The sequence below is a fragment of the Macrobrachium nipponense genome, chromosome 2 (assembly GCF_015104395.2).
Source record: "Macrobrachium nipponense isolate FS-2020 chromosome 2, ASM1510439v2, whole genome shotgun sequence".
NCBI classification, from domain to species: domain Eukaryota; kingdom Metazoa; phylum Arthropoda; class Malacostraca; order Decapoda; family Palaemonidae; genus Macrobrachium; species Macrobrachium nipponense.
Genome location: NC_087201.1, coordinates 97,145,530 through 97,167,687, shown reverse-complemented (window position 1 = coordinate 97,167,687; position 22,158 = coordinate 97,145,530). Strand labels below are relative to the sequence as shown.

Below are 22,158 nucleotides of genomic sequence, written 5' to 3'. Positions count from 1 at the left end.
AGTAAGTTGGGGAGTAGAGTTAATTTGTTCCCAAAACTAACTGTCATATACATGTAAACTGGTCGAAAGAACACTGGTTACTGTATAGTATCATATCATTTTGAATGATGCCTAACTGACTCATGAAACTAGTCCCTATTTCAAGACTAAATCAGCTGGTGACATCAAGGTAGAGCTGTCAGATGATTAGAGAGCATTTTAGACACCTACAAAATGGTGCAAGTGGATTATAGTCTGTTTCTTAAAAGTCTCTTCCAAGATGAAGTCAGCTTCCGTAGCAATAACACTGCTAGCCATTTTTTCCCATTCAGGTATATTTTCAGTCTTCAGCCTAAATACAGTTTCAGGTATTGGTTTTATGTGTAATACGTGCATGGATGTGATATATAAAATCCTCTTCTGAGGAGTGGGAGCAGTTATCTACTAAATTATTTGAGTGATCTGAAACTTGCTATGAATGTTCCAAAACATATTACAGGCAGTCCCCAATTATCAGTGATCCGGTTTTATGGCGCTTGTCTAGTGCCATAAAAGCAGTGATTTATCGCCCCATAAGGGACTGAGTTCTGGTTATTATCAGTGCCATAAGCGCCATTATGGCACCATAAATCACCGAGTTTCGGTTAATGGCAGTTTTCGCTCCTCGGCAACCCCGCTGATAACCGGGGACTGCCTGCAATCTCTAAAATGGGGCTTAAATTTGACCAACAAGCTAAGATGTTCCATCCAAGTTAATGAGACTGTAAATCAAGCAACTAGCAATATGCATACATAAACTGTCTTTATGTTTCTGACCATCATGTCTCAGCATTTGATATAACATTCCTTCCCTTGTGAGCAAACTATTACTGATGGAATTTGATGTCTAGCACACCGAGATCTTACTAGAAGCATCACAATACTACAATTGTTCCCTGTGCCTATGTGCTAATTACCCTAAATAAGCATGTTTAGACCACACTTGATGTTAAATATGCTCCACTGATTAAGCTTTGTGTCTTATGATACTATGTACTATGTCCCTCTTACAATGTATAATGGAACAACATATTTGTTTTAGTGAGCCGTACCAAACAACTATATTTCAGTTACTATATCAAGGTCCTGATACTGTGCTCATATTACACTTACAATCCTGCCATGTTAATCTTATACCTTAAATTTTGTGTGCTGCAATAACCCCTGACTGGTGTTCACATGTTGGGTTTTGATTCCTGTGCCATTCATGTCTCCTGTTTGTCTATGTACTCCACAAAATATGAGAGAAAAGAGGATGATGGCTCATTATCAACGAAAACAAATCCCTTCTCAAGAAAAAGTGGCAATTATAACTAATAATACGTAATGTTTTCAGGGATCTAGGATGGGTTAGAAAATTCTTTAAAAATTCCATAAACCAACTGGTCCTGTACACAGAAACAATATCAACAAAGAAAAAAAATGTAAATATTTTTAGTAAAAGTAGATCAAATTAATGCCAAAAACCTATATTTAACAATTAAGCAAAAAGTGTAAAGCCTCAAAACCACCATTAGAATCCACACACAAAAATATCCTGGTCATTCTGAAGCATGAAAATATACTTAACAGAACATGGCAGCATCACAATTTTTCAAAGGAACAAAATAAAGAATTTTTTAGATGGCAAAAAGTCAGGCTTCTTTTCACTTGGTTATAATTCAAAGTACTATAGATAAAGATAACTAACATGCTATCCTCAGATCTTGATTATATTTATATCAAGTCCACTACAGAATAAACTAACCTTATCTAATAAAGGATAAAAAGATTGAATTTACCTGTAAGAGAGGAATATTTCGAATGATGACTTTATTCTTGATTAATAATAAAGTGTTCCAGGAAGTACAGCATAAATAAAATAAGAGGCTGTACACTGTAAGGACATACTGTATAGCAATAATTTAGCAGTAAAATAAAATTTTTAAAATCAATTTGCATTTTTCATAACTAACAAATCTTTGGTCTTAATGTAAGGATAAATTCTCTGGCGGTAGCTGGAGTCCGGTTAAAAATAACACAAGGAATTGGTGGCAAAAGGCGTCAGCCAATAAGGGAGAAGGAGGAATCTACACAACCTTTATTATCCCTGCTACACATCATCAGATCAGTTTCTCTCTAAATGCTTCCATAGCAAGATGACTCAGTGCCCTTCTTTCACAACACAAATCAAGCAAAGATAATTTTACTTCACCTACCACTTGTACTACTACAGTACTGCTTGTCAAAAACTATCAGAAACATATGTTCAAGCACTGACAATGAAAGAAACCCCACTCAAACCCTTTTTAAGATAACAAAGAACAAATTCTGTACATTTCATTTTAGATAATAAATTCCATTATAAATTTTGAAAAAATGTTTTTATGCCCTATGTAAGGCAAATCCTGAAACAATATTCTAGAATTTTGTAGAGCTTTGTCTAAAAACAGAGTAAAATGGGAAAATTTAAAATATTTATACCATTATGTATATTATAAATTATTTAAATCTATTTAAATAAAGAACATTTTTCACAATCTATTACTGAAATTGGATAAAATGAAAATTTTAAGAACTCTTGACACAATTTCTTTAAAACATTTGTTTCTGATACTCGATGCATGTTGTTGAAAGAAGTTGGACAGTCAAACAAGATAAGTTTAATTGCAAATGTTGATCTGCACTCTTAATTTAGTTTATTTATCAAATATCAATGAGTCAGACAAGTGTGACCAATGTTGCATTTTTTATGAAACGAAGAACACCGCAATCCTGCAATTGGTTTATTCGTTTTTATGGGTATATGTACAGTACGTATATATGATCCAGTCATGCTGACTGCTCAATCAGCATCTGTATTTTATTTAATTCCTACATGTGTAATGACCCTGTCTTTCAACATCTATACTGTAGTAGTAGTTTCCCATAATTTGTAGAACAAAGGCTTCATTTGTAGTGAAAATGACAGATTTCTGTATCAAGATAACACTCTCTCTCTCTCTCTTTTGTCATGGATTGAAAATCTACCTAATGTACAATATCTGACTGCAGAAAAAGCCTTACTGATGTGGAAGCTAAAGTTCCCTGATGAAGAGTGGATCTTTTCTGAAGTCAAAGATTAACAATATTATATCACTACTCAAATATAAAAATATTTCCTTTTTACATGATCCTTTCATGTATTTTTACAATCCTCAAGAATATGGAACCTGAATGAAAGGAAAGATAGAGGCATCTTTTGACCAACCTTTGTTTAAGACTTTAACCAATAAAATAGGACTTGTTTTCTAGCTACTTAAAGTGTAAGCACATCCAAAATCCCTTTTTCATCTGCTTCCATGAGGAGATCTAAAAGTCTTCCATTTAAAACTTCATTGTTACCTTCCACAAGTTCCTGTGCAATAGGTCTCAGCACCCTTTTCATAGCAGCACGTATGAAAACAACAGATGAGTGCTTAAAAGCAATTGATACAGCCACTTTTGCCATACCAGCTTTCACTTTGTCAATGACTACCTTGCATGGACGACAACAACGACAATTCTGACAGGTTGAGCTAGAAGAAGTGTTAATTGCCTCTCCAGCTTTACTCAGTGTTCCTTGAATAAGGCACATTCCCATGAGAAACCCAACAAGAGCAGTCCTCTCATACTCTGCCTTAAATTGTTCATAATTCCAGTTGGGAACAGGTGTTCCCAATTTTGTGGTGATTTCAGTAAAAGTGGAGTGATAATGCCTCAAAATCTCCTCAATATGGTCTCTTCTCATCTCAAATGATGTTGAAGTGTTCAAAAGATAGTGAAGATCAAAGACTGGGTTATTCCACTGAGATATCTGCCAGTCAATTAGCTTTAATGATTCAATTGTTTTCTCCCCATCAACTTCAGCTTCTTTGTGCTTGAACATAAGATTGCTAATCCAAAAATCTCCATGTGTAAGACATAGAAATTTATGTCTAGTTTGATCATCCCATAGTGCAGCAAACTTTACTGGAAGAGTTGTTTTGCCGGTCTCTAATTTCCGAACCATGTCTTCAAAGCCTTTTTTACTTTTTAAGAAAGTAATGGAATTAGATAAAGAAGCCCATACGACAGGTTTGAAGAATGCACTGATGACAGGACTAAACTTAAAGCAAGGGTACTTTTCTAGCAGGTTGTGCGATTTATCATAAGCATATGAAACAGCATGTAATCTTGCCACATGATTAATTGCTAACTTTGCATGATGGAAATCTAGCCCCTGCCTTTTGGGATGGGTTTCATATCCAAGAACCTTAACATTTTCCATAACAAGAACATACTCCTTATCTGTACACTTTCCATAAATAAAATTCGGCAGGTTCAACCTATATTCATTATTAGCATGCTCTGCTTGAAATTTATTTAACTCGGGCACCACTTCAGAATACATCTTGAACTCTTTGATGTGATACTCACAACGCTGTATAATTTCACAAATAAGGGCATCACCTACCAAAAATTTCACAATCAGATTGTATTCCTTTTGTGCTGTGCTTTCATTTTCTGTATCTTTGCTCTTTACCTCAGCTTCGACATCCAAGAGGATCAGCTCAGCATTATAACTTTCTCCGGGTTTAGTTGCTGTAAATATGATGTAAATTATGGAATAACTTGTAAATGAAGTAAATAATCCTATCATATATTTAATAAGTACAATAAAAATAACTTTTAAAAATAAATGAAAACTGACAGAAGCTGCTTTGGGAGGTAAAATAACAATAAAAAAATTGAGCAATAAGTACAAAAGGTAAGATGCCTTGCATTGAAAACACTACTATGTATTATTACCTGAAACAATGAGTTATATTCCCAAGAGCAATTTGAGTCACTGAAAGACTAAGTTACTGAGTGAAATACTAAGCTATATTCTGAAAAGCCATTAGATAGTACACTGAAAGAATAATAGGTATGTATTGGGTGACACATTGGGTATGTTCCAAAGAGCAATTAAGAGACGCATTTCAAAATATTATTCCCCCTAGCATGTTTTAAATTTTTAGCATGGAGACCCTCCAAAACTATAAAATATCAAAATTACCACAGAACAGAATTTAAAGCTACAATGACAAAATATAAATACTTAATCTACTATTCATTATTCACATACCTCACCATTAAATTGTTTCTACTTCCAAATCTGCAGGAGTTTGACAGATTGAAAAAAAAAAATGAATACACTTGGTTTCCTAAGAATATACATATCTTATTCATCTATTTCCCCCCTCCCCAACCAGGAGACTTATAGGGGGGGGAGGGCAACTGATACAATGGAGAGGTACATATTTAAAAATAAACCTGAAGTATCTATATTTTTTAAATGACAAATTTTTAGTCAATTTGTATTTTTCATAGCTAACAAACCTGAGGTCTTAACAATAGGATACTTTCCAAAGCGCTAGCTGGTTACCAGTTAAAAACAATCAAAGATTGTAAGCAAGGAATTTGTGAGATCTGGCAACTTCTGTGCGTACGAGGTGATAGCTAGTTAGAGACCGCGCACCACTCTGTGACACATCCAGTCTTTCCCCAACCCAGGAACTATAACAAAAGAGAGGGGTGGCTAGAGGTGGGCAGTAAAACGTTACGACCTCAGGTTTGTTAGCTATGAAAAATACACGCGGAACAAACCTTCAGTCTTAACAATAGGATAGACTTCTACTTGGAGGGAGCTACAAGTATCCTAAACTGGCTAAGAGCTAATCCACCTGACCACCCTTCCTAGAGGAACAAGTTCTAAAGAAGGTTGTCTAATGCCCATGATAAGATATATAAACTATCTAATGACTCAGCCGTCTGGGTTGCAGTACAATGATATATGAGCAGATTCATTGCATCCAGGGAACCAAAGAAAATTCTGACTGTTCATGTAACAAACCATATTAATCATAGGGGTTTGCTACCACTCCTCACTCGCCCTTGCTGGAGAGAGAGGAGTATTTTGCTACTGAATAGTGGGTTTGATATTTCAAAAACATAAAGCAAAACAACTTTCAGTCTGGCTACCTTACTCACCTGGATCAGACCAGTCCAGCATATGATGTGTCTATTCCACAACCGGCCCATAGGAAGAAAGAAACAAAGGGAAAGAGAGAGACCACCCAACTCACTCATTCTCTCTTCCACACAAACTGCCTTATGAGGGGCAATGGGTGAATTACACAACTTGTTGGGCAGCCACCACAAGACCCAAGGAAAATGTGTCCAAAGACCTTTGGGCAATGTCTTTTAGGTAAAAAGAAGTGAATGTGGATTGACACAAGCAGGAGCCAGCATTCAAAATTCTATGAACAGCAAAAAATTCTTAAATGCCAGTGAAGAACTTATACCTCTGGCATCATTTTTTTTTTCCCCTTTAACCAGACCACTGAGTTAATATTAACCCTCCTAGGGCTGGCCCTAAGGAATAGACAAGCTATCTAAAATCTTTATAAATTCTTCTTCTTCTTTACCTTCACCTTTTCCCATTTCTATATGGGGTCGCTGTTTCTAGTCAGCTTTCTCCATTTAAAAAATAAATATTTTATATTATGAATATATTATAAATTACTATATGAATATTATATTTTATCGTATAAATTACAGGCAGTCCCCGGGTTACGACGGTCTCGGCTTACGACGTTCCGAGGTTACAACGCTTTTCAATTACATTCATCAGAAATTATTTCCAGGGTTACGATGCATGTTCCAGGGTTACGACGCCTACAACACTCATCTGGCAGATGAAATATGACCCCAAAAATGCAAAATAATCAATATTTGAAGGTTTTTTGATGAAAAATGTCATAAGAATGCAGTTTAGATAGTTTTCAATGTACCCAAAGCATTAAAAATGATATTGTTATGATACAACAAAGTTTGTTCATACTTACCTGGTAGATATATATATAGCTGTATTCTCCGAAGTCCGACAGAATTTCAAAACTTACGACACACGCAGTGGGAGGCCAGGTGGTTAGTACCCATTCCTGCCGCTGGGAGGCGGGTATCAGGAACCATTCCCATTTTCTATTCAGATTTTCTAGTGCCACTGTCTCCTGAGGGGAGGTGGGTGGGCACTATGAATATATATATCTGCCAGGTAAGTATGAACAAACTTTATTGTATCATAACAATATCATTTTGTTCATGAGACTTACGTGTCAGATATATATAAAGCTGAATCCCACCATTGGAGGTGGGAAGAGACAGAATAGGATTTAGGAAACAAATTACATGTAGATGATTGACACCTTGGTTCCTTACCTGTCAAGCTGACTTCGTGATTCTGTCACCCAAGTCTGCTTCTGCTTTACTAGAGTCTCCAGCAAGGTAGTCAGACTCAGAGCGGGGAGGTTTTTGTGGTACCTCTCGAAGTGAGGCTGTCTGAGTAGATCGACTCTCTAAGGTAGCGTCCTCGGGAAGTCTACTAAGGTCATGACCTCTGTGAACCATTCCTTTGCAGGCCAAAGCAGGGCGATCAACGTCATCCTCGTCCCTTCCGACGCTGCAAACTTCCTTATGACCTCTCCCAAGATCTTGAACGGGGGAAAGGCATACACGTCCATCCCTGTCCAATCCCAGAGAAGGGCATCTACCGCTACTGCTCGTGGATCGAGTACAGGGGAGCAGTATAGAGGAAGTCTCTTCGCCCTCGATGTTGCGAATAGATCTACCAGAGGACGTCCCCATAACCTCCACAGTTCCTGGCATACCTCTTGGTGAAGGGTCCATTCGGTCGGAAGCAGTTGTTCTAGCCGACTGAGTAGATCCGCACGGACGTTCTCGACTCCTGCCACGAACCTCGTAAGGATCGTTACCTCCCGTGCTTGGGCCCACAACAGGATCTCTCTTGCTAGACCGAACAGGGACCGAGAGTGTGTTCCTCCCTGTTTCTTGAGGTAGGCCAGAGCTGTGGTATTGTCCGAGTTGCTCTGGACTACTGGGCCTGAAACTTGTTCCTCGAAGAACTGGAGAGCCAAATGAATTGCCCCCCATTCTTTGAGATTTATGTGCCAAGACACCTGTTCCCCTCTCCAGGTGCCTGATGCTTCTTCCCCCCCTAGTGTTGCTCCCCTTCCCGAGGTGGACGCGTCGGAAAACAACACTAGGTCGGGGCTCTGAAGCTTGAGAGAAAAACCCTCTGCCAGCTTTGTGGGGTGAGCCACCACCTTAAGTGATCCTTTACTGGTTTTGAGATCCCCAAGATCACATCTAGATCCTCCTTGTTCTCCCAGTTTTCCGCAAGGAAAAACTGGAGAGGTCTGAGATGCAGTCTCCCCAGGGAAACAAACTTCTCCAGCGAGGAAATGGTCCCCAGCAGACTCATCCATTCCCTCACTGAGCATGTTTCCTTCCCCAGGAAGGCTGAAACTTTGTCTAAGCATTGCTGCTGTCGTTCCTGGGATGAAAAAGCTCGAAAAGCCACTGAATCCATCTGAATCCCCAGATCAGATGGGACTTTTTGAAGTTCACCAGAAGTCCCAGGAACTTTGCCAATTCTAACGTCGTGTGAAGGTCCTCCAGACACCTCGACTCCGACGAGGCTCGAATGAGCCAATCGTCTAAGTACAGAGAGATTCTTATGCTTGAAAGATGAAGCCATCTCGCCACATTCCTCATTAGAATTGTGAAGATCATCGAGGCTGTGCTTAGCCTGAAGCAAAGAGCCCTGAACTGAAAAACTTGCCCCCTCAGGACAAACCTCAGGTACTTCATTGACTGAGGATGGATTGGGACGTGAAAATAGGCGTCCTGAAGGTCTAAAGACACCATCCAGTCGCCTGGTCTTAAGGCTCCTAGAACCGACTGAGGCGTCTCCATCTTGAATTTATGTTTTTCTACAAAAAGGTTCAGCCTGCTGACGTCTAGGACTGGTCTCCATCCTCCCGACTGTTTCGGCACCAGGAACAACCTGTTGTAGAAACCTGGGGATTCCAGGTCTAGGACCTGTTCCACAGCCCTTTTTTCGAGCATTTTCTCAAGCAGATCAAAAAGAATCTGCTGCATCTCTCGATGGTAGGAGGGTGACAGATCCCTGGGTGTAGTGCACAGCAGAGGAGGTTTGAGGAATGGGATCTTGTATCCTTTCTCGATGACTTCAAGGGACCAGCTGTCCGTCCCTCTCACTCTCCAGGCTTTTGCAAATGAAAGAAGCCTGGCTCCGACTGGTGTCTGAAGGACTGACACATCATTTCTTACCCCTGAGCTTGGAAGGGGCTCTGCCTCTGGGAAGACCTCTTCCTTGAGGAGACGATCTCGAGGAAGCTCCTCCGCAAAAGAGCTTCTGCTTCCTGGAAGCCTGCCCAAGCGTAGTAGCTGAAGGGACTGCCGGACGTCTGGAAGACTGGGCCAGGAGGTCTTGAGTAGCCTTCTCCTGCTGGCTGACAGCTAGATCCTTGATCATAGACTGGGGGAAAAGATGGCTCGAAAGATGGGCGAACAGCAACTCTGCCCTCTGTGAGGGAGAAACAGACTTCGCAGCGAAGTTACAATACAAAGCTCTCTTCTTCAAGAGCCCTGTACAAAAGTGCGCAGCCAGCTCCTCCGAACCCTCCCTGACGGCCTTCTCCATGCACGGCAAAACGCTGGACAGCTCCCCCAGACTAATCGAGTCTGGACTCCGCGACTGCAAATCCAGGACTCCCAAAACACCAGTCCAAAAAGTTGAATACTTCCATTGTCCCAAACAGTCCTTTCAGATGATGGTCAAATTCAGAAGGAGTCCACGACACCTTCGCCGATGAAAGGAGAGACCTCCTTGGGGTGTCTACTAGGCTGGCAAAGTCTCCCTGGGAAGAGGAAGGAACTCTCAACCCAACGTCCTCTCCCGTTTCGTACCAAATCCCTGCTTTTCCACTGAGTCTCAACGGAGGCAGGGCAAAAGAAGTCTTGCCTTGGGCCTTCCTCAAATCCACCCAGTTGTGGACTTTCTTGAAGGCTCTCTTCGTAGAAAGGGAAGTCTTCATTTCCACAAATCCCGGCGTTCTACTCGTTTTTGATGAGGCTAACTGCGAAGGAGGAGAGCGAGGGGCCGAGGGTTGGAACTTGTTTCCAAACAATTCTCGAAGAAGGCGGGCCAAAACCTGGTAGTCTGAGGATGAAGAAGATGTAGAAGGCTGCTCTTCATCTGCGGCCTCCGACGAACTTCCTAACTCTCCCTCTTCCACGGGAGCAACAGACGAATCCACAGAAGAAAAAGGTCTAAGACCTTTAGGCCCAACTCTCGAGAGGGACCTCCGCTGCGAAGAACTCGCCGCACAAGGCTGGGCGCCTTTTACAACAGCCTTTGAAGCGTCTTGAAGATCTGCGAAGGAGGCGTCCTGACGAGCGTCTTGACGAGCGTCCTGGCATTGGCGAGCGTCCTAACAAGTGTCCTAACGAGCGTCCTGGCGAGTGTCCTGCCGGGCGTCCTGACGAGCACTATGACGAGCGTCATGACGAGCGTCCTGACGAGCACTACGACGAGCATCCTGACGAGCACTACGACGAGCGTCCCGACGGGCGTCCTGACGAGCTTCCTGAAGAAAAGTAACAGCCTGAGAAGCGTCAAGTCGAGCAGCTTGAGGAGCGTCATGCCTAGCAGCATGCAGAGCGTCACGAAGGGGCGCGAGAGGAGCGTCTTGTCGAGAAGCTCGACGATCCCTGCTGTGATGAGCCTTACGGTCCTCCTCCCTCTCGACAGAAGAGAGTCTGGGGAAACGCTCATCGCACCCTCTAGACAAGCGCTGGGGTGCTGAACGAAATCTAGAGGGCGATGAAGCAGGCGAAAGAGACGAACGAGGAGAAGGAGGGGGGGACTGCTTGGACCTCTTGATAGGCAGCCTCGAGTCCTCCCTACGTCGACGCGGCTCTGCCTCTTTCTAAGCAGTCAACGAAGTTACCTGTTACTGCATAACAAGGAGCATCTTCTTGGAAGGAGAAGACTCCTTCTCAGGGGAAGGGCTGATCCTGTGAAAAGACGAGGGGCGAGGGGACGCATTCTTCCTTCTCACAGGAAAAGCTACAGCTCTCTCCCTCAAGCGACTGGGGCGCTCAACAGCGTCATCCTCTGATGACGTCCTGGTCCTCTTCTGCGGTGGAAAAGCGTCAAAACTCTCCGGAGATGACCGAAAAGCATCTGGAGAAAAGGGACGTGAAGCGTCCTCCTCTCTGAAGCTTCTCTTCAAAGGGCGAGAGTCCTTCCGAGAGCTCCACCCCTTGCGCTGGGAGGACGCTTCGGAGGACGAGAAGCAATCCTTAAGGATTCGTGCACGAGCACGATCCTTGGCAGCCTGGGAAGCGTCAACAGGACCTGCCGAAGGGACGCCAGATCGGTGGGGAGCCCCCCGTAACCCTCTTTCGGCTTTCGACTTGCCCACTCCCTGAGTCCTGGGAGTCCGACAGAGGTCCAGGCCTAGAGGCATTATAGGGCCGATCTGACGCCCCCTCCACAACACTAGGGGCACTATCACTACACTTCATCACACCACTTTCTAAAGTGAGCACTTTGGATTCCAGGTTACGGATGGACTCCAAAATCACAGACAGGGCATTACCCTCCACAGACACAATCTCAGGGCCCGAAGGCAACACCACAGGGTTAGGGGTAGCAAAGTCTACAGGAGGGTTAGCAGGTGAAAAATTACTACCCTGACGTCTACTGCCTGACACGCTCCTGGAGGAAGACCTCCTGATCCTGTCACACTCTAACACGCGCACATAGGAATCATACGTCTTCCAGCCTGAATCAGACAAACTCTCTCACTCCTTACATCGATCATTTACCAAACACACATGTCCCCTACAGCTCGTGCATACAGCGTGGGGATCTACCGAAGCTTTCGGTAGCCTCACCTTACACTCTTCCACACAACATACCCTGAAACTAGCAGAACTAGAACCAGACATCTTTGTTCAAGAAAAATCAAAGCCAAATTCAAAACAGTCCACAATAGCGTGTGCCTACCCACAAAACCAACGGCGGGTATGGGTACTAACCACCTGGCCTCCCACTGCGTGTGTCGTAAGTTTAGAAATTCTGTCGGACTTCGGAGAAATTCTGTCGGACTTCGGAGAATACAGCTATATATATATCTGACAGGTAAGTCTCATGAACAAAATGTCTCTTTGGATTCTATATTTTGGACAGATTTTTAAGATATGTTTTTCTGTTATTTTGTACATAACATATTTCACACACAGGTAGTATAGAGGCATGGGGGTTATTCATTAGGTAAACATGTGTCAGTTTAGTGTGACCAATTCTTAGCTGTGTCAGTATTACTGAATTCTTGTGGCATTTCTGATAGGATGATGGCCACGGGTCTACAGTTTCTTTTCTCTTAATTTATTGTTAGGATGGTTTTCTCTCCAGTTACTTTGCCATTTCTTCTTAATCACCGATTTACTGTGTCTAATATAATCTTCTAATGGTAAAAATTCAGCTGATATTGGGTGTTCTAGCCTCTTTTGCTTAGGTGTCTGCTTTTTCATTGCCTTCTAACCCTATGTGAGATGGTATCCAACATAGAGTAACAAATATCTTTTGCCTTTTCATTTCATGTAATGTATATCTAATTTCATTTATGATGTTTTTTGGAGTATAAGAACTTATTGCATTTACTGAACTTAGTGAGTCACTAAAGTGGGGTTACTTCACTAAACTGGTTTTCAGATAGTTGTTGTTAATGCTGTTTTTATTACTAGTAATTCAGCAGTGAACACTGATGCTTTGCTATTTAAGGAGGCTTGGATCTCCATATTGTTTCCGTAAACAGCGAATCCAGCTCCCATATCATCTTTGGAACCATCAGTATGTATACATATGATTATTATTGTGTACCTTGATATGTTCTAGAGCATGCTGTTTCATAGCGAGGGGATTATTCAATTTATTAATTGGTATTGTACATAGTTTGTTACATATCTGGGGAGCACTTATCAACCATGGAGGCATTATTTTGTTAAAACTGTAAAATTTAATATTATAAAGGTCATTGTCATTAAATAATCTATTAGCTCTAACAGGGAAGGATGAGATAATTTTTGTATTCCAAAAACAATCTGGGTCTTTAAATAAATCTTTGGTATTTCTCCATTTTCTACAATCAAGGATTGGATTGGAGATGATTTAATGCTCCAGTGGCTAAATGAAGCCCAAGATGATGCACTGGATCTAGCATTTTGAGTGTACTAGTCTCACTAGCAGAACTATAAATTGGACGGCCATATTCTAATACTGGTAGAACTGTAGCCTTATAGAGTTTCAATAAAGTTACTCTATCAGCACCCCATGAAGTGTGAGCTAATTTTCTAAATATATTTAAAGCTTTCAAGGCCTTTGCTTTGGTATGTCTTACATGGGCCTTCCAGTTCAAATGATTGTCAAAATATAGGCCTAAGAATTTGACTTCTGGATAAAATTGTATAGAAGTACTATTCATGGTAAGAGCTATAACTTGATTTCTGAGCCAACACTGATCCTTATAAAATGTTATTGCTTGCATTTTTTCAACAGAAAATTTAAATCCACCAGATAATGCCCATTGTTTAATTTGAGTTATGGAGATAATTAAAATTCTTTGGATGTGGCATAAGTTGTTTGAAGTGTAAAAATGGCAAAATCATCAACATATAAGCTGTTGTTTACATCTTTTGGAAGCATTTTAACAATATCATTGATAGCTAGTGCAAATGTACTACTTAGTACGCTGCCTTGAGGGATACCATCTCTTATTTCAAATATTTCTGATAATACTGTTTCAATTTTAGTTTGGAATGTTTTTTCTGTTAAGAAATTTTGTATAAAAATTGGGAGTTCACACCAATAGATTTATGTCATATATGTAGAGATTTTAAGATTGAACATCTCCATGTTGTATCATAAGTCTTTTGAATGTCAAATAAGACTGCAATAGTAATTTTCTTTTGTACAAAACTTCTTTTGATTTGATCTTCTAGTGATGTTTAGTTTATGAGGTACTGGGTATTTGGCAGTTATAAGCATTTTCAGAAGGGATTTTTGCATTTCCCCGGTTTTTGCGTTTCCATGGCAGGTTCTGCAACCTAATACTGCGTAAAGGTGGGGAGCACTGTACTATTACATAATTTCCCCAGATTATTATTATTATTTTTTTTTTTACCCCTGCAGCTCCCGCTGCTCCAGCTTTGACATTCTTTTTGTCAGACCAGCCTATGCGAGACAGGCTTCCCAAGATGGTTCTGTCTTCCTCGACCAGGAAGGCGCTTAGTGAGCTAGATAGTTGGCTTGCTGAGAAAAGGGAGCAGGAGAAAGCCTCATTTAGTTACCATCCTTCTTGCCTTCTTGTTCAATGGAGGTATTCGACATACGAAACTGGGGAAGCTCCCTCTCTGGGAGTGGCTGCCTCCTCCCTGGAAGACTTCTCAGGTCTCATAGATTCCTCGAGGAGATGGGCTTTTAACCCTCTTACGCCGAAGCGGTAAAAAAAAATTGTCTCCCGTGTGCCGGAGGTGTTTCAGAGTGAGCGAGGAAGCGGAAAAAAGATTTTTTTTTAAAAATCACAGCGCGCTTAGTTTTCAAGATTAAGAGTTCATTTTTGGCTCCTTTTTTTGTCATTGCCTGAAGTTTAGTATGCAACCATCAGAAATGAAAAAAATTATCATTATCATATATAAATAATGCGATATATGATAGCGCAAAAACAAAATTTCATATATAATTGTATTCAAATCGCTCTGTGCGCAAAACGGTTAAAGGTAACAAGTTACTTTTTTTTCGTTGTAATGTACACTAAATTGCGACCATTTTGGTATATAACACATTGTAAAACGATAAAAGCAACACAGAGAAAATATTATCACAAAATAATGCATGAATTCGTAACACGCGGACGTAAACAAATATTTTTTCAAAAATTCACCATAAATCTAAATATATTGTCCTAGAGACTCCCAATTTCTTTCAAAATGAAGACAAATGATTGAACATTACTATACTGTAAGAGTATTAGCTTACAATTGCAGTTTTCGACCATATCTGATGAGTTAAAGTCGACCGAATGTCGAATTTTTTTATATATATTTTTTTTATATGCAATTATTTCGGAAATAAGAAAAGCTACAACCTTCAAATATTTTTCGTTTTATTCTACATGAAATTGCGCACATTTTCATATATAAAACTCTATGAAATGCCTAATATGAAACGGAGCAAATATTCCGAGAATGGGACGTACGCATTTCGGAGATTTGTGGCGGAGAATCCGCACGCGGAGGGAAGGAAAGACTTTTTTTTAAATTCACCATAAATCTAAATATTTTGCTAGAAACTTCGAATTTGTTTCAAGATGAAGATAAATGACTGAATATTACTAGACTGTAAGAGTTTTAGCTTACAATTGTGTTTTTTGTGGTCTTTTTTTTCGAACCAATTTCGGTAAGAGTCCAAATAAGTTGACTAAACATGGTTTTTTTTCTATTTATCGTGATTTATATGCAAATATTTCAAAAATAAGAAAAGCTACAACCTTCAATTATTTTTTGTTGTATTCTACATGAAATTGCGCACATTTTCATATATAAAACTTTATGTAACTGCTAATTTAAAATGGTGCAAACATTACCACAATCGCACGTATGATTTTTTCGGAAGAGTTACCGCGCGGACGTAAAGAAAATGTTATTTTTTTCATAAATTCACCATAAATCGAAATATTGTGCTAGAGACTTCCAATTTGTTACAAAATGAAGGTAATGCTTGAATATTACTAGAATATAAGCGTTTTAGCTTACAATTGCGTTTTTCGACCATTTCGGTAGAGTCAAAGTTGACCGAAGGTTGAAATTTTGGCAATTATCGTTATTTATATGAAATATCTCAAAACTGATAAAAGCTACAACCATGGGTTGTTTTTAGTTGTATTGTGCATGAAATTGCGCACATTTCCATATATAAAACTTTATATAACGGCTAATTTTAAAATGGTGCAAACATTACCATAATCGCATGTATGATTTTTTTCGGAAGTTACCGCGTGGACGTAAGGAAAAAGTTTTTTCATACATTCACCATAAATCGAAATATTGTGCTAGAGACTTCCAATTAGTTGCAAAATTAAGGTAAATGATTGAATATTACTAAAATATAAGAGTTTTAGCTTACAATTGCGTTTTTCGACCATTTCGGTAGAGTCAAACTTGACCAAAGGTTGAAATTTTGGCAATTATCGTTATTTATATGAAAATATCTCAAAACTGATAAAAGCTGCAATCATGAGTATTTTATTGTTGTATTCTACATAAAAATGCGCACATTTTCATATATAATACTTCATGTAACGGCTAATTTACAATGGTACAAAAATTATGTCAAAGTGACGAAATAATTTCCGAGATGTGTCACAGATACTTTTCAGTGCGGCAAGAAAGAAATTCACGCTTGCGCGCCTGCGTAACGATTGTAAACAAAACAACACCTTGATCCGTGAACTCCCAGCATCCCCCAAGGCGCGTGGTTTAAAAGTTTTAGGCTGGTAGGCCTATAAGTATTTTTCCGCGAATTTAAAAAAAAACTTTTGTAAGTCGACGTAAAATACGTCCAGTCGGTGTAAGAGGGTTAATGTAGCTAAAGTTATGTTCTTCCCTACGGATATTGAGCTATACTCAAGGAAGATTTGGAGTTCTTCCCAGCTGATTACAGAGGTAGCCTCTGATTTGCTTATATCCTATCATGTACTGACAAAGTCATAAGGGATGGGACACAAAACAACATCTCTGTATGCGTTAGGAGAGCTTAAGAAGAGGGAGCTGTGGTGCTCTTTTACGACAAAGAGTCTGACACTCTCACAGAGATCTGCACTGTTATATTCGCCCTTAGATCATTATCATCTTTTCCCTAGTTCGACAGTGAGATATTGTCAGAACTACAGAAGAGCACCCAGGTGGTTCTCGCTCACTCTTCAAGAGCCCAAGAAACTGGTCCTCCCTGCACCTGTAGGAGTGAGGCTTCATCTAATTTAGAGAGAATGGGAGAGAACAGGGGCTGAAGATTGGTTAATTTCGGTCCTGAAGGAAGGTTACGAGATTCCTTTTAAGGAAGAACTCTGACTATTAACAGACCCATCGTGTTGACCCCCTACTAAGTAAGCTTTGAGAGGTTTTCAACACTTGCGAGCGAAGTAACTTCCCTATTCAAGAAAGGAGCAATCGAAGAAGTGGAAAACATCCAGATGGAGGGTTTTCACAATTCTCTTTTGTAGTTCCCAGAACATTGGGGGATGGAGGCCTGTATGGGATGTGAGCACCTGAATTTCTGTGGAAAAGACAAAGTTCAGGACATAGAAGAACCAATCCATCATGGCATCAATTCAAGAGGATGACTGGATGGCATCCATAGACATGAGAGAAGTATACTTTCACATACTAGTACACCAGAGGTCCAGGAAGTATGTTCGCTTCATATTTCAGGACAGAGTTTACCTTATACTTCGGGCTGTCGACCACGTCATAAATGTTTACAAGAGTCCTCGCCCCTCTCTGCAAATGGCTACACCTGAATGGAATGTATATCCCTTTTTCTCGACGATTGGCTTCTTCGCTCACTGACAGAGAAGAAGAGCAGAGAGGAAATCAAGAGAACGATTCATTTAGCCCAAGAATTTGGCAAACTCATCAATTTTCAGACATCCCAGCTGGTTCCTTCTCAGAAGATTCCATATTTGAGGATGATGATAAACTATTGGAGTTTTCAGGTTTCGTCATCCCCCAATCGCACTCAGTCTTAGTCTGGAGAAAGTGGAGGATTTTCTTGCAAGTTGAACATGCACAGTGACCAACGGATGAGCTTGCTGGGAACATTGGCTTCGATAGAACAATTCGTCCATTTACCTGCGAACCTGCTGGGACATGAAGAAACACCAGGATACGTTCGTATTTTCCTTTGTCATTAGAGATCAAGGTGGATCTCTGGTGGTGGAACTTAGAAATGTCAGCGATTCGACAGGGCCTTCAGTAATTGCTTAGGAAGTGCAAGACAAATTGTGACAGTTCCATTCTGACAATACGAAAGCCCTGTCATACATCAAGAAATAGTGATGTCATATATCAAGAAGTAGTGAAGTAGTGAGACAATAACAACACCAAGTTGGTAACCAGATTCTTACAGGGAAAATTCAACATGCTCGCGGATAGACCGAGTCATCACAAGTAGGTACAGTGCTCCCCGGTTTTACACATTTTACATCTCCGCAGTCCACTTTGTTGCGGACTTTTGTGGAACACATTATTCACTTTTCCACAGGGAACTTTCAACAATTCACTTATCCTTTGTAGAGCAACAATATTTATTCACTAATTACTATATATTTTTTCATATTGTGTATGTGACTAAATACTGATTTATATGATAAAAATGATGAACAGCATATTTATAATGTAGTTATGCATCTATTAAGCTCATTCCAGGTTGGGCCCCATACTGAGCATATTAGGTATCCGATTCTCTCATTCTCTCTCTAAGGGAAACAGATGTATTTGAAATGATACTGCTGTAAAGATTTTTTTATGATAAGGCATGTTGTACAATATTTAAAATATTCACTAATTATTTTCATTTTACTTTTCAGTAAAAGCAGACTGGAAAAAAATCAGTATATTCAGCAAATACTTTAAATACTGTACAACATGCTTTATCATAAAAACTTTACAGTAATATCATGTCAAATACATCTTACATTACCCTTACAGAGAGAGAGAGAGAGAGAGAGAGAGAGAGAGAGAGAGAGAGAGAGAGAGAGAGATAATAATGTACCTACTATGCTCAGTCTGGGGCCCAACCTGGAGTGAGCTTAAAGGATACATACCGTATATACTCGTGTAACACGCGATCTCGCATATCATGCGATCCCAAAATTTTCACCCTAAAACAATGATTTGATCATGTATCTCATGTAACAAGCAAGTTCAATTTTTGAAACCAAATTACAATAGGCTAACCTCTTTTCCTCCTGTTTATCTATCCCATTTTCTAGTTAAGCTAACCCCTTTTCCTCCATCTCTTTATCTATCCCTTTACCTATCCCATCTTCTAGTCAAGTTAAAAAGAGTAAAAAGAAAGCTAAAAGTATCGTCAGTAATGTTATACTTGTTGTGTAAACGCATACAGCTAGAAACAACTGATTTGCTAAGAACCGAATCCGATAACTACAGCGGCTTGCTTGCATTTCAACCATCGTACGATAGTAAAAAATTACCATAGTTATGTTACAAATGACGTTAAAAAGAGTAGGACCGATATATTTTTACATTACTATATCCTTATTCTCTATGGAGAAAAGATCAGCAAGGGCATATTGTCATGCATAGGCAACATGGAAACTTTGGTATAGCACCATCAAAGCTGACTGTAAACAAAATTTGAGAGAAATGTGTTTTGATCAAAACTATTTGGCAAGAAAGAACACATTTTACTGTGTTCACTCTGATAAAAGATATGTAAAGCTCATAGTATTCTGAAGAAATCATGAAAATATTGAACACAATCTGTTGATTTTTTTACGCAATGAACATGTCCTAAATGCCATCTACTAATGAATAAATAACTTAATTTTGTTCAAAACGATATGAATGCAAGTGATATTTTGACTTGAAAACACTTTGTATAACATTAAATAACCTTGTTCTATATAAATAGAGTATCTTGAGATTCATTTACGCTAACTAGAAGCAAGAAAATCACTCTGATTTGACTTCAATACAGCAAAATAAACTTGCCTCGCAATCGTCCTCAGCTGATTTCCAAGCCAAAACATTGATTGCTATTTTTGTATTTTATAATACAACAACAGCAATATGAAAATACATACAATATTATTGGATGCAGTGCAGTAAAGCATAATTTTTTAAAAGATCCATGGAAAAGATGCATATTCGTTATGCTTGTATTTCATCAAACGATACATACTAGCATGTGAATAATACATACGCTAATTTTATCTCTCATGTATGATGCGACCCCATTAAAATTAGCTCCAAAATTAGGTCTTCAAAAGTCACATGATATGAGAGTAGTACAGTGGTACCTTGAGATATGAAAGGCTCAACTTACGAAAAACTTGAGATACGAAAGCAAATACGAAAAATTTAACGGCTCTACATACGAAAAGTTTTCAAGATACAAAAGGTTTCTGAAAGTCTGAGATTCGCCCGGATAACAATTTTGAAAATCGCGCCGCGCGCCGCCATCTTAGTACTAGTAGACTCGCCACCATCCTCCTGTTCTCCCATTGGTTCCTGATGCTAGTCGCGGCCATGAAATCCTTCTCTCCTATTGGCCAGCATCCCCCCCATCATGCATCTACTATGTACACGTGGTGGCGTGGCTCGGCCACTCAGTACCAGCATTGTTATAGTACGCACGCGGTACTATTTGTTTTCGGGATCGTCAATGTGTATGCATTTAAAAAAAAAAGTGACCAAGATCTCTCACATGGGATAAGTGATCAAGGTCTCTCTCATGGGATAACTGGAAACTTTGCAAGGTTGGTAGAATCTCCACTCCCTGCTGAATCAGAGGGTGTAGACCAATCATTTACAACATGCATACCAGTAGTACGTATAATCAAGGCACTTCAGTTTATGTTGAAGGTCAGCAGCCGAACATTCAGAACCCAAATCAGTTGCAGAGAGAGCATTTGGTTGAACAGGGTTTTGATGGACACCAGGGCCAACAGAGTCATGAGGTGCAAAAAAAAAAGAACCAAGTGATAAAAAACAGAAAGTAGAAATTCTGTAAAAAAAAAAAAAAAAAAAAAAAAAAAAAAAACAAAAAAAAAAAAAAAAAAAAAAGCAGAAATTAAAAGCCGCTTTTCATAAAGTGCAATCATTTTGTAGAAGGACACCCCCCGAAAAGGCTCACACAGAACATTGTGAAAAGTAGGCAGAGCAATCTTCCCTTGGTAGTTACGTATGTAGTAAACGTACGTATATTTTTTAAAGTGTACGTACGTCCATATGTACAAAAGAAAAAAAAAAAGCGGCAGAAATTAAAGCCGCTTTTCATAAAGTGCAATCATTTGTAGAAGACACCCCCCGAAAAGGCTCACACAGGAACATTGTGAAAAGTAGGCAGAAGCAATCTTCCTTGGATAGTTACGTATGTACGTAGCCTCACTCGAAAGGAAAGCTTCCACATTTTACGTACGTACAGTATATGTATTTCTTGTTACCATGTACACTAATATACACTTTATTTACAGGTTATATTTTGCATTTTTTTATTAATTTAGGTATTGAATGGTCCAAATTGTTGTAGTATTTCATTGTTTATAGGTCAATTTAGCTTTATTATGAAATTTACTGGGGTGTCTTTGGAGGGCTTGGAACGGATTAGCCATTTTACATGTAAAATGTGGTCCAAGATTAATTTTGTATCTTGAGGTACTACTGTATATATGGTAACTACATTATAAATAGGCTGTAAATCATTTTGATCAGAAACATCAATATTTAGTCACATACCTACACAATACGAAAAGTACAGTAATTAGTGAATAAAGTGTTAACAAAAAACGTGAATTAGTGATAATCTTAAAAAGGATATATACTTCAGTACTATGAGAGAAAATGGTACTATGAAATAAAACGGCTTATGAAAGGTGTAACTTGATTAGTTGTCATATGTTCTGTGAGACAGATTTATATGCTTTCCTACCTTTCTGCATAATAAGAAAGGTGATAAGTCAGGAACCACAATAATGTTACGATGACCCTGGTAGCCCCATTCTGACCACGACAAGAATGGTTTCCAGATCTACAGTTGCTACTGACGGACTTTCCAAACTCCTGCCTCAGAGAGTAAATTTATTCAAACAATCCCACTTCAACCATTTCCACCAAAGATTGTCCACTCTGGCCCTGACAGGTTACAGACTGTCATGAAACTTCTCTAACAGAAAAGATTTTCAGGAGCAATGTCAGAAGCTATCACTAAATGCAGATCTTCATCTGACAAGAGTCTATCAGGCCAAGTGGGAAATCTTTAGGGATTGGTGTAGAAGACATGACGTCTCATCTTCTTCAACTTCTTTAAGTAATATAGCAACAGAGGATACAGAGCAATGTTTAGTTCTGTATTCTGTCATGGGGATTACTTTTTTTACCAGCCAGGACATTTCGGACTTTATAAGATCTCTCAATGCCACTAAG

General features: G+C 39.5%; 1 protein-coding gene across 5 annotated transcripts in view; it reads right to left on the bottom strand.

The window, feature by feature from the left end:
* Window positions 1-1,815: 1,815 nt before the first annotated feature.
* The window catches only part of LOC135220819 (uncharacterized), a 106,486-nt gene continuing 86,143 nt past the window's right edge, over window positions 1,816-22,158 (bottom strand). For all 5 annotated transcript variants that reach the window (XM_064258358.1, XM_064258359.1, XM_064258354.1 and 2 more), the window contains one exon: window positions 1,816-4,599. In XM_064258358.1, the coding sequence (XP_064114428.1) occupies window positions 3,296-4,599 (1,304 nt within the window). In that variant the 3' untranslated portion in view covers window positions 1,816-3,295. The remainder of the gene's footprint in view (window positions 4,600-22,158) is intronic.